Source organism: Artibeus jamaicensis, unplaced genomic scaffold (assembly GCF_021234435.1).
Source record: "Artibeus jamaicensis isolate MK-2021 breed Jamaican fruit bat unplaced genomic scaffold, CSHL_Jam_final contig_3290, whole genome shotgun sequence".
In the NCBI taxonomy this organism is placed as follows: Eukaryota; Metazoa; Chordata; class Mammalia; order Chiroptera; family Phyllostomidae; genus Artibeus; species Artibeus jamaicensis.
In genome coordinates this window covers 1126533-1139588 of record NW_026521779.1, presented here as the reverse complement: position 1 = coordinate 1139588, position 13056 = coordinate 1126533, and the positions used below count along the sequence as shown (strand labels likewise).

Below are 13056 nucleotides of genomic sequence, written 5' to 3'. Positions count from 1 at the left end.
TCTGAGAAGCAGCAGGCAGGCGGCCCCCCGCGGATGGGGTGGGCCCCTCGCAGACATGCAGCGAGGTCAGGCCATACACACAGAACAGCAGACGGGCACATGCGGACGGAATCTCGAGACTCATTCATAGCTCCGTGGGAAGGATCTCAGGGCATGTCTGCATCCTGGCTCTGTGTGACGGTGGGGGGGGGGCTGGGGGCGCTCCCGTGTCCCAGGCAGGGGCTCTCCCCTGTGCTCAGTGATGTGGAGAGAATAGGAGGCTGGTGGGCCCAGCCCAGGCTGAGGTGGCACGCACGGACACGGGGTCGAGGGTGATTCTGGGGCTCACGTGGGCCTTCAGACACATGTCAGCAGCAAACACAGGGATGGACGAGGGGAGAGGGGTGGCACACCCAGGGCAGAGCACAAGAGATGGGTTGGGGCGGGAGGCAGGAGAGAGAAACACACGGACCAGGCCGAGGCACACACTGGGCGGGCTGCGCGCCGCGCCGGGGTCCCTGCCTCAGAAATCACAGATTTGTGCATTTAAAGGACGACGTCCCGCCTGCCAGCAGAAAAGTGTCTACTTCTCACCGCACAGACAAAGTGTTCTGTGGAAAAGGTGCTCTTTTCAAATTTGCACAAAGGTACCTTATGGATCCATGGTGGCCCTGCACAGAGGCCGGGAAGGGACGGGCACACAGATTCGCACACACTCAGGCAAGGTGAGGCCAAGAGAAGGATAAGAGGACAACTACAGACAGAGACAGGCGCAGGGATCTCTGGGATGCTGGTGGCGCGGCCCTGCCCAGCCTGGACTGGGAAGGCGGGGTGCACGGAGGGCGGAGGAGGAATGAAGCTGCGGGAAGGCCGCCACAGAAGGCAGGAAGGGATGGCAGTGGGCAGTGACAGACAGGGAGGGGGGCCAGGGTGGATGGGAGAATGGGATGATGGAGTAATCTCTTTTTAGGGGGTACGTTAAAGGTTAAAGGTCAAAGGTCACCCCGGAACTGGTTCCGGATGAGTTGGAGAAAACAGAGCATCTGTCCTCGGGCGCCAAGGGAGATTCCGGGACAGGGGTCTAGAGAGGTGGCCTGGGCCAGCCGCCTGGCGGCAGGGCCCTTGCTCCTCCAGCCAGCATGCACCCCCCCACCGCACCCCCGGTCGGCCATGGCGCCTGCCCGCCCCAGGCTCCCGCCAAGGCAGCGTGCATGGCCTGCGTCAGGGTGCCACGGTCCAGGGGTCCAGCTGCGGCCCGCCTGCCCACTCTGGAACAATGGAGAGGCATAGTGGGGTGTCTCGGGGGGTGCAGATGGGAGGCATTGGGACGGGGGCTGGGGACACAACTCCAGAGGGGAGGAGGGCGTGGGGAGGGGAGGCTGTGGGTACCCCTCAGGAGGTCTTGGATCCCCCAAGGCCCGAGGTCAGAGATCAGCTTCAGGTGTGCAGGGTCAGGGGCACTTCTGGACCTGGGAGTTCCAGATAACAAAAGATGGGGCCAGGGTCTCGCCTTTTTGGGCGCAAAAAGCCCTCTGCCAACAAAAGGTACCTGCCCCGGCCTGGGAGTGGGGGCCGCTCTGGGTGGACAGAAAGGAGGCACATTGGCGATACTCCCTGAAGTGTGTTTGTGTCCAATTTGGTTCCCAGAGGACCAGGTGCGAGGGGACTGGGGCTCCCCCCCTCCCCCCGCATGTCGGCCATAATGGAGTCTCAAAACACCAGACACACTCATCAGGAAGGACGGACACAGTGTGCTCCTTAGAGTCAAGGAGTGGTCATGACCCGTGTACTCGAGGAGGAAAGGAAAGAAAAAAAGAAAAAAATAGAAAGAAGAGGAGCGCTGGAGAAGGAGACGGGGCTGGTTGTTCCTGGCCAGCACTGGGGACGCCCCAGTGCGACGTCGGTGGTCAGCAAAGGTAATCTACCTTGTAAGCCACTCTGGCCGGACACTTCTTCCCCAGACCCAGGGGCGGAGACATGTGTCTCAGCATCTGATACATGTCCGGGTAAGGCATGCGGCCCCTGGCAGCACCGAAAACAAGAACGGGAGTGGGGACGGAGAACCAAAGGGAGGGCGGGCAGAGGGAGGGAAGGAGTGGAAGAAAAAAACCAAAACCAAAACCATACGAGCCGAAAAAATATAGAGAGAAAGATGCAGAGAACAATAAAACAGGTATTTCAAATAAATGGAACAGAGGAGAAAAAAATGGAAGAAAAGGCAATTAAAAATATTATTTCACTGCTCACAAGCAGGGAGAGAGAAAAGAGAAAGGTCAGGTTCAGTTCTGACTCTGAGCTGTGGTTCGGGTGCCGCATGGAGGGGAGGGGCATTCTCGCTTCGGTTAGATGTCATCTTAAAGACTGGGCATGTTCTCTGGTTTGTCTGAGGCTGGTCTCTGAGGGGCCCAAGTGGGGAGGAGGGGCTAAGGGGTAGTGGGAGAAGGGCTAGGGGCTTCAGAAGGTGAAGGGTGGAGGGGAAGAGAGTGGAGGTCATGGTGGGGGGAGCAAAGCACAGTTATAATCCCCCCGAATGTCTGGTTTGGGGTGCCGTTGAGACCCTGGGATGGGCAGCTTCAGCGAAGAGCAAGCAGAATGGCTGAAGGGAACGGAGAGGTGTGTCCCATGCTTCATCAGGTCTACGTGGCTGCATTCTGTTGGCTAAGAGAGTTTTCTAGTTTAATGCAAGAGAGAGAGATGGCTCTGTGTTTTGGAGATATATATATATATATATGAAATATATATATTGAAGAACCCCAAGCCACACTCATTCCATGGATGCTAGCAGGTTTTAGTGGAAATCAAACCTTGCAAGCAACCCTATGAGGACATTTCTTGCCTAAGCCGAGAGGGGGAGATATTACGCGCAATAAACTGTACATATCCTTATAATGAATCCGACCGCTGAAAGGAGAAGAGAGGGGATTAGTGGAGGCACAGGGGTCAAACTGCCTTCACGCTGGCTCCCTGCGCACACAGTGAGGTCACAGTGCCAGGGACTGGGGTCCCCCTGGCTTGAAGGGGTCAGGGAGACTTGGGATGCGTGACACTCACAGACCCCAGGAGCAGAAGGGTTCAGTAGGGGTGTGCCTGCAGCTCTGGGCTGGGTGTACCTCCCCCGGGGCTCTCTCTGCACCTCCCTCCTCCACAATCTACATGGCTACACTGGGATGGAGGGAACCAAGGAATAGAGGACAAGGGGACAGTATCCAACTGCTGTGACCTAAAATCAAAAAAGGAAGAGTTAAGAGCCAGCTGAAAGTCAAGTCCCAGACCCACGGCTCACCCCAGCCTCTTGGCCTCATGGAGGACTCGTCTGGGGTTGCAGGGATGGTAAGGATAGACTCCTTCCCCCCTCCCTCGTAACGCTCAGGCTGCCAAGGGTGCCCATTAATGCTTTCTCAGGCCCCACGCTCAGCCTGAACTAGGATCTTCAGTCAGTGGCTCCTGGGCTCTGAGCATCAGGGTGGCACCTTGGGATGTCCTGCAGGTGCGTAGTGTTGAGTGGGCACTCAGCACAGATGCGCAGCTAACCCTCTGAAACCACTGCCTGTCAGCCCGGGAGAGGCACCCTAGTGCCCGTGGAGATGGGAGAGCTACGCCTTTTGTGACCATGAAGAAGCAAAGGCCACTGAGGTTCTGTGTCCTCTCCCCTGGCCGTGTGTGATCACCTGCTCCAGGGGCCTGGGATTCCAGTGAGAGCTGGGTTCCAGCACTTTGATCTTGCAGCCAGGGTCATGTGTCCGGGGAGCTAGGCTAGCTCCTCTTCCCATCCTCCCAGGAGAACTGAGGCTGAGAAACCTTGGGCATCTTCCTCCCTGGGGCCTGGCAAACTCGTCCATCTGGAGGCCTCCCAGCGAGGGGCAGGAGACTCATACGAGGGCAGCTCCCTGTGGTTGACTCCTTCCCTCACTTCCCAGAGAGCCTGGGGCTTGGGCAGGGGTGGTACCCAAAGCATTTAACCTGGGCCGTGTGAGGGTGCTGATTCTCATGTCCTTCCTCTAGACTGGCTCCTCTGAGGTCCCTGCTAGCTCCCCAGGAACCCAATGCCCCGAGGTTGGGGGCCTGACCTAGCCTGGGCTCCAGTGCCAGAGAAAGGTGGGCAGTGTGGCTACAGGATTTGGGGTGACTCCTTACCAGGCTGCAGGGTCATACTCGGCCCAGACACGCACATACTCATCCAGGTGGTGAGGACCCAGGATGGAGGAATCTCGAGTGAGGTACTCAAAGTTGTCCATGATGACGGCAACGAAGAGGTTCAGCATCTGCGGGAACCCCAGGGGCCGAGAGGGAGTGGGGGAGAGTGAGACCCGTCCAAACACATTTATGCAGAGTCCCAAAGAGAGAGAGGGAGAAAGATGAGATGGGGGAGACAGACAGACAGACAGGGAGATGGAGAGACAGAGATGGGGAGAGAGACAGAGACAGATGGACACAAAGAGTCAGAGAAAGGGAGGAGAGGCTATGTGCAGTGGTGGCCAACACCGAGGGAACTGCCGTGACCCCAAATCCTCCCATACCTGGCCTCCAACGAGGCCAAAGTGAAGGCTCTGTGTGGCTAAGACATTGTCATGTTCCCAGCCTCAGCGCAAAGTAAGCACTCAGCAAATACAGGGTGGGGTAAAAGTAGGTTTACAGTGCTCATATGGAAAATGATACAATAATTAGGTAATAAATAATGAAAACACAAATAATAATCTGGTTTGCATATTTACAACTGTAAACCTACTTTTGCCCCACTCTGTATTTCTAGGATGGATGGATGGATGAATTTTTCTGTACTCATCTGCACCCAAAAGCTCCTTTTCGTGGGTTCTAGCCCTTAATACATGGAGAGCTTGCATGGGTTTTGCCTCTAGGCCTTTGCAAAAGTTGCTCCTTTAGTGAACATCATGATTTTTCTCCTTATTGGTAATGACACGTGATTAATCCACTCCCCTTAAACTTAGATGCTGTGGTTGGGTGTGGCTAACCCCCATCTCATGGCTCCACAGGTCTGTGATTGGTTGGGAAGAGACACATGACACAAGGTGGCCAATGAGAGCCTTCCCTGGGATTTTTGCGGACATTGGTTGCCATCTACATGGAGGAAGTATGAGAATAAACCCAGTGTGGAGAACAGCAAAGAAGATGGGGTCTGCTTGCCTGGATCTAGCCTCCTCTGGATTTTTCAGTTACACAAGTCTATGAACTGCCTATTTTGCTTAAGTCAGTTTCTGTTATAACCAATTTGAGGAATATGTGGTCTAATTCCTGCTCACCATCCCTTATGCCCTCAGGGCCTAGCATAAGGTCTGGCACAGAGCAGGTATTAAACAAAGATTCAGACGTAAACACAACAGGTGACTAACAAATGACCTGTAATTCTAGATGACCCTAACTTTAATGACTCTATTTTTAAACTCATCATTTCATGACATTGATAGAGCACCTGCTGCATGTCAGGCACTGTCCTAGATACTGGTTACAAAACAGAACAAAACGTGAACAAAACAGAAATTCCTGCCTTCCGGGGGCTGACGGGCAAGTGTTGTAGATATTTTCTAGGGTGCCCACCCTTTCCTGATAGGCTGCATTGTAAGATCTTGTCCTTATATGCACCCATAGCTGCCTGGACAGTGGTGGTCACTTGACCAGGGGCTGAGCTGGCCCTTTCAGACTCTCTCTCCTGGGAATCTGGGCCTGGGCAATGGACTCTCAGGGTCCGTGGCTGTGAGACGAGGCTGCAGGTCTCCTGGTGCGAGGTCACTAGTCTGAAGAAGGTGGGTGTGTTGGGGTTTTGCTGACAGATGCTGGTGCTTGGGCCCAGACCTACAGACCACATCTTTCTCAACAGCGGCTTCTTACAGCCTGCCAGTGGGAGCCACGCTCAGGACGCCAGATGTGGGGGCGGGGCCGGAAGAGGAGAGGAGACTACCCCTTCCCGGAAGGGTCTGTGTTGCGGGTTGAATTGTATCGGCCTCAAAAGACGTGTTCAAATCCTAAACCCCGGCACCTGTGAATGTGACCTTATTTGAAAAAGGGTCTTTGTGCACGTCATCGGGTTCAGACGCAGTCAAACTGCGTTAGGGTGGGCCCTGCACCGCACGCAACGGCTGTCCGCACGAGAGGGAAATCTGGACGCCCACAGGCGCCCAAGTGTGCTGCGGGGAACGAGTGCCACCTACAGCTGACCAGGGGCAGCAGACAGCCGGGGTGCCAGCCCTACCTCGGGGGTGCTAAGGGCAGCTGAGTTGTCAGCCGCACCCTCTTTTCCTTTTGATCCCCCATCCCTGGCATTCTTGCACCCAGGCCTCCCAGGTGATTGCGTGCTGTGTCCCCCTTGGCCCCTGTGCAGCCAGTCTCTGTGTTCCATCCTCTCTGCTCGAAACACCCAGATGGTGCCTGTTCTGACTTTGCCGTGACTGCTTCTGGGAGGGCAGAGAACAGAAAGGCGGACAGTGGCAGGGCCTAGAGTGCGAGGGAGAGAAGGCGGGACGGAGCGGGCGGCTGCTGTGGCCCCGATCTCTCTCTCTAACCTCTTTCCATCTGTCTGTCCATCCACTTTCTTTTTCTTTTCTAGTTCTTGGTTTCAATCTCTTGCAGTGTTTCTTACCCTTGGGTCCTCTGACGGTCCTCCTCCCAGCAAACCTATCCTTTACTGTAAGTGACCCGGCACCAGGACACGGGTCCTGGGACCAGCTCGCAGCCCCACGAGGATCCCCTCACGATGTTCTGTGGGTCTCAAGTGAGGGAGAGTCTCACCCCTCCCCCAAGGGATGTTTGACAAGGTTCTGGTGACATTTTGGCTGTCACAACAGGGCGGGTAGTGGGCATGTGCTGCTGGCATCTAGTGGGCTGGGCCCAGGGACAGCGTTAAACGACTTGTCACGTGCAGAGTGGAGAAAGACCCAGCCCGAACGTCGGCAGGGCCGAGGGTGGGAAACCCAGGCTGACGGGGTCGCAGGCCGGCTCAGAGCAGCCTTGGGAGGAGCGCGTCTGCAGCCCAGCCACGCTCTGGAGAAGCCCACACCTCTAGAGGGAGCCAGTTCTAGGGAGCCCACCCCCACATGTCCAGAGACTCACCAGAAACGAGCAGAGGAAGATGAAGGAAACGAAGTAAAAATAAGCAAACTCATTGCCACACTCGGGAGTGAGGATGCCGGAGTTTTTATCACACGGTTTCCCACTGAGGCAGGAAAGCATGATGTTGTGCCAAGCCTCCCCGGTGGCACTCCTGGGGACAGAGAGGGGGCGTCAGGGACCCACGCACCCGGCGCTGGACACCAACGCTGCCCGGGAGGCAGAACCTGAGGTTAAGCACCATGGCCGTGGAGCTAGAGTCCCAGGTAAGTCACCTCTCTTCTCTGGGAGCTGAGGGAGGGGGTTCTCCTTCTTGGCTATGCACTGAAACCCATGGGGGCGTCTTTTTAAAAATGTCGATGCCACCGCCCTACTATCACAGATTTGGACTCAGCTGGTCTGGGTGGGGCCTGAGGACGCAGGTGAGTTTAAAAGACTTCCCTCCTCCCAAGTATTTGTCTTCTTTTACTACTTCCTCCCCAGATAACTCTACTCCAGGCACGCTGGGCTCCTCCGGGTTTTCCACCTCACCAGCCAAGCTAAGGCCTCAGGGCCTTTGCACCTGCTGCAGCTCCACCCGGACTGCCCTTCCCGGGACAGCCACTCGGCTCCCTCCCTCGCCTGTTTCTCTCAGACGTCACCCCCTCCCAGGAGGCACAGCCTGCTAGCCCTCCATTCCTTTTTTGTTGTTGTAAAGTAAGAAAAAAAATTTTATGGTGCCAAAACATACACAATATAAAACCGAGTATTTAAGGCCTGTATAGTGTGTGATTCAATGGCAGTCGGCAGTCACGGTGCTGTGCAGCCACCACCAGGGCCCTCCTCCAGCACCTGCTCACTGCCCAGCGGGAGCCTTGTGCCCATCGAATGCTAACTCCCCGCCCTCCGAGCTCCCGGCAGCCCGTGCCTCACTTTTTTTCCTCTATGAGTTTGCCCACTTTCGGTGCCTCATGTGAGTACAATCATACGTTGTTCGTTCTGTTCCTTCATCCCCCCCTTAACCTTAACCTGTACCTCCTTCCAGTGTCCTCTGTAATTTGATTCCCCCACAGGAATGTTTCCAGATGGCAGAGAATGTTGTCTCTTTCTTTTTTGTACCTCTAGCAGTGCCTGGCACACAGTAGGTGCTCAATAAAGCTCTCGTGAGTGAAAGAAGGAAGTCCAACATGCACCCAGGGTCAAGATCAAGCCTCGGAGTCTATCAGCCTCAGTTTCCTCATCTGTCAGGTAGGGCTGCCAAGAATCCCCACCTCACAGGATGGCTGTCAGGAGTCGGTGAGAAAAGGCTTGAAAACGCCTTTCATGGGTGGGCCCCACAGCCTTCAGCAACGGGTCTCCCAAGGTTCCTGGGTGCCCCGGGCCTACCTAAGCCTCAAGGGCCCAGAAGGCTGAGGACACGCCCCGGCCGGAGGGGCAGGTGGGAAGCACAGCCCCCTCTCTCACCGGAACAGCAGCATAAGGGCCTGGAAGAAGGTCCGGAAGTTGTTGTGCTCAGTGATCTGGAAGTCATCCTCGTCACTGTCCTCGTCCTCCACGTCGATGCCGATGTTGCCAAACACCTGGAGGATTGGAGAGTGGTGACCAGGGACAGACGTGCCCCTCAGTGGCTCCAGGGAACCCCAATCAACGCCCACGTCTGCCCCTCCGAACTGGGCGCCCCTGACCCGACTTTGCCTGGGGGCAGTGGTCCTCCTTGGGTGGCTCTGGGGACACGGTGGGGGTGGTGGCCAGCACTCACCTGCATCCCGATGATGGCGTAGATGAAGAAAAGCATGGCAATCAGCAGACAGACATAAGGCAGCGCCTGGTGGGAAGGAAGTCAGACGAAAGCCCTGCAGGCGCACTCGGGGCAGGCACTGGATGCCGCCCTCCGCCGGCCTCCCTTCCAGCTGCGGCCGGAGTGGGGGTGGGGCGGGGCGTGGGGCGGGGCCTGGGGCTCAGCCTCGGGCAGGGCGTGGGCTCACCTTAAACGACTGCACGAAGGTCCAGAGAAGGATTCTGATGGTGTAACCCTGACGGAGGAGTTTGATGAGCCGGGCAGCTCGGAAGAGGCGGAGGAAGCTCAGGTTGATGAAGTTATTCTGGGGAAATGCAGAAAGAAGGGGTGACCGTCCACCCACCCCCAGGGACTTAGAGCCATCACCACTCACAGAGGACCCTACATGAAGCCAACCAACAGGAGAAAGCAAGCCAGACCCCAAATAAGGAGGGAGAGGAGAGAAAGCACTATTAATGCAGTGGTGCAGAGGAAAAACTTGTAAACGGGACGAGGTGGGTGGGGGTGGGGGGGGAGAGGGTGGGATGGAGGGAAACAGCATCAACTCAAAAAGCATAAGCCCTCCCGGCCAGCCCCACCAGCAACGGGGAGACGGAAAGGAAAGGGGAGAAAGGAACCGGGTGGGGCAGGGAGGGGAAGAAATAACAGAAGAACAAGGGAAAGAAAATATATCCAAATCATCCAATCAGGAAAAAAATCGAGATGGTTTTTGTTTCTCCCAACAACCAAATGCACTGAGACGATAGGACACAAGCAGGTCAAGTTGCCGAATCCATCACAGGAGTGCGATGCACAGACACCGGGGCGGGGAGGGGGCCAGCGCGCTCAGGCCTGGTGGGCACATGCGGGTTCCGAGGGCATGTTACGCCCTAGGCCAGAAATGCATCTGTCGTGGGACTCACCGGGCACCCTGCCCTGCCCTGCCGAGCGGCCCACCCGCTCCTGCCCGCCCTGGCCTCGCCCCACGGCCAAGAGGACTCTAGCCAATTGGAGAAGTGGAAGAGCATCTTTTCTTACCCCCTTGGCGAGCGGGCATGGGGAGGACGGGAGGGAGCTGGGGCTGTTCGGCTGCAGGGCGAGTCCTCGCTGCCCGCTGAGTCGGAGAAGATGCATTTGGGGCCCTTTTCCCCCCTCTCAGGGATGGCTTCTCAGCTTCTGGGGCTGGGTGGAGGAGCACGGGACCAGGCCTGCAGGAGGCAGGAAGTACGCAGCGCCCGTGGGTGGGTGAGCTGGCCATCAGCCCAGGCCCACCGAGGGGCTGGTGCTGGGGGTGGGGAGGCGGGCCATCCCTGCCCCCAGGACCTCCCTGGGTGGCCCCTGCCTCTATCTAAACCCCTCTCTAGTTACTGATTTTACTTCCTCCCGCCCAAGCCAGAACCTGGGCCCAGACAGCAGCTGGTGGGGCAGGCGGGAGGGCCAGCCAGAGAAAGTGGGTCTGGAGGATCGCTACGTCACTGGAGCCTCAGGGGGCACTGGTGGGAGAGGAGGTGCTAGAAGTCCCAAGTGGACCAAACCCGGTCACCTGGTCGCAGAGCTATCTTGTTGGGCCGGAACAGTTTTTTAATTAAAAATAGTTGCCATTGTTTAAAAAAAAAGTCAGATTTCCCCTCCAAATCTGGCTTTCTGGAAACCTCCGACCTGCTTCTGGCTACAGTTCGCTGGGGCGCAGGTGCGGCTGCCTGCCTCGAAGCAGCCCACGTGCCCTCCAGTCTGCCAAAGGCCCCCTGTTCTAGAAGCGGCACCTGCTTTCCTGGCTTATGGCATCTTACTGGCCCCCAGAGGTACCGGGGGTTGGAGATCCCTGCCTCTGCTCTTCTGTCACCCAGTGGAGGGGGGGAGGTGGACAGGCCTTCACCGGACCATGCCCTATGGGACTTGGAAGACACCGAGGCAGGCACGGAGCAAGATTTAAACTGGCCCAGCCCTCACCCTCAAATGGCGTGGGGACGACCATACAGGTTGCCCTGACAGCCACAGCACCCCTTTGGGTCTCAAAAGTTTAGGTGATGAATTATGTGGGCATCTTCTGTGGGGGCTCCAAGGGCTGCCCGGCTACCAGATCTGAGTCCTCCTCCGCCTCTGGCCTGGGGGCTGAGGCAGTGATGAGGGCTCAGGGGATTTCTGGGGCTGGCAAGATGCCCCTGGGTTTGCTGGCAAAGTCTAGGACACTCTCTGGGTCACATCAGTTGGCCCCTACGTCTCTGGGATGGGAGAGGGCACTGGGAGATCCTACCCTGACCCTCTTGGGCCTGATTGTCATGACAACGTCCCAAGCTCCTTGAATAAGCCCCCAAGCCCAGTTGAGTAAGAGTCAGTCACACTCTGTGCCCTACTGCCCTGACTTCCAGCCTGGCCTGGCCACCTAGCTCCACTGGGGATGGGGCTGATGGCTCAGGTGTCCCCCGGCCTTCTCCCATCCATCCCCAGAGTACAAGCCATCCCTTCCTGGGGTGGGTACATAACATGTGGACTCTGCTGAGCATGCAGAGGCAGGGGGCACCTGGAAGCAGCCTTGGGGCTCGGGCTGGAGCGGGGGGCGCCTGCCACCATGCAGGAGAAGCAGGGGGGTCTCGCAGGGAGATGCGTGCAGAGAGCATGCTGCCCTTCTGGGAACCGAGGGAGAAGGGAGATACACAGGGAGGGGTGGAGATGAGAGAGGTCTGGGTGAGAGGGCAGGGGAAGGTGCAGGTCGGCCCTTAACCACCCCTCCACCTCTTCCCAGGTCTGTGTCGAGTCCTTCAAGGGCTCACAGAACTTCCGGCAACTTCCCTCTTCCTAGCTTCCATCTTTCCGTCCACAGGCCACAAGGAGCAGCTGTCCTCTCCTCCGACCCTGCCCTGTGTGTCCAGGCTCTAGGGTGCTTGGGGCGGGGTGCAGACCCCGAAAGGCCGGCCGTGTTCAGGGGTGAGAGTGCTCAGGACGTGGGAACCACCCAGCCAAGAGCTCCAGTGAAGTCCTGCCATTTGCAGGACACCCTGCCACCTCCAGCCCAGAACTGGCCTTGGCTCCAGACCCACGGCCACCTGCAGGCTAGACTCCCTCCAGTGTGTCCTTACAGGCACCTCAAGTGCTCACGCTCTTCCCCGGTCTGGCCCTCTTCTGGCATCCCTAACCTCCTCTCCTAGGTCAGGCCAAGCTCAAGTCCCTCAAGGTCCCGCTCTTGCCCACAGTTCACCCTGGGTCTTGGAGAGGCCCTTGCTCTAACGGCCAGTCCTCTGCTGGCCTCCTCCACATCCCTCGCTGAGATTCCTGGTGCCCACCTCCAGCCCAGGTCTCTGCCAAACTGCTCCAGGCTCTGTAGCCAGTGACCTGTCTAACCACACCTCTGACCTCGACCCCCCTGCTCCAAGCCCTCTGAGGCTCCCACAACAAGGCCCCCTGTACTTCCTCTGGGTCAGCCTTCCTCTGCTCTTCGCTCCAGCCACACCCCCTCACTTGCAGACCCAACCCCTGCATACTGTCTCCTGCCCCTGGGCCTTTGCATGTGCTGTCTTGGGCCTTGAAAACACTTCTCCCCTTTTCTACCTTGTCAACACTGTTCTTCCGTCAGCTTGCAGCAGTTACCATTTCAAGTGGGTCTGAGTGGTGATTTGACCAATGCCTGTCTCCCCACATGACTGTAGGTAAGGGGGCAGTGGTGGTGTCCTCTGCCCACCTCTCCACCAGGGGCATGGCACTGGGGCTCGTCATGTGTTCATGGGATGACTGCGTGTGTACCACCAGCAGGGGAGGAATCCCGGTGCAATGAAACCACTGGGGGTCCTTCAAAGGGGCTCAGGTGTGGGAGGAAAAGAGGCAGATGGGATTTAACAGAGTAAGAGGTGTGCAAGAGTGCAAGGAATTGAATATGTGAGGTGAGGTGGAGATGGTGTATGCTGGGGTATGGGCGTGCATGGTACTTGGATGTAAGAGAGGAGAGGGGTAGTGTGTGTGTGTATGTGTGCAGCAGAGAATGGGGGTCAGATATGGAGCCAGAGAGAGAAGAGGGCATGTGTGTGCAGTGATTCCGGGTGTGTGTGCAGAGCAGGGCTTCAGAAGAGGGGCCTGGGTGGCCAGCCCATCGGGAAGCAGCCAGACCCCAGCCTCAGCCGCCCTGAGCCTCCCTAGCCTGAGAGTCTTTGACTGCATGCTGCCCTCTCTGCAGACCTCCAGCGTCAGACTCGGAGATCAGTCTCCGATGATGGAGCCCAAGGAGCTTGAGGGCTCAGAATGGGGTCAGGGATGGGTGGAGCTTTCCTGGG

At 57.4% G+C, this 13056-nt stretch overlaps 1 protein-coding gene across 2 annotated transcripts in view; it reads right to left on the bottom strand.

Annotated features, from left to right (window-relative positions):
* CACNA1A (calcium voltage-gated channel subunit alpha1 A) overlaps window positions 1-13056 on the bottom strand; it is a 200112-nt gene that overhangs the window by 11641 nt on the left and 175415 nt on the right. Inside the window, exons 32-37 of one of the 2 annotated variants that reach the window (XM_037145780.2) lie at window positions 9003-9119; window positions 8777-8842; window positions 8482-8597; window positions 7042-7192; window positions 4114-4241; window positions 2784-2880 (exon numbers count right to left, since the gene is read on the bottom strand). In XM_037145780.2, the coding sequence (XP_037001675.2) occupies window positions 2784-2880; window positions 4114-4241; window positions 7042-7192; window positions 8482-8597; window positions 8777-8842; window positions 9003-9119 (675 nt within the window). Of the gene's footprint in view, window positions 1-1904; window positions 2002-2783; window positions 2881-4113; window positions 4242-7041; window positions 7193-8481; window positions 8598-8776; window positions 8843-9002; window positions 9120-13056 lie in introns of both variants that reach the window. The other variant, XM_037145779.2, reaches the window with a different exon arrangement.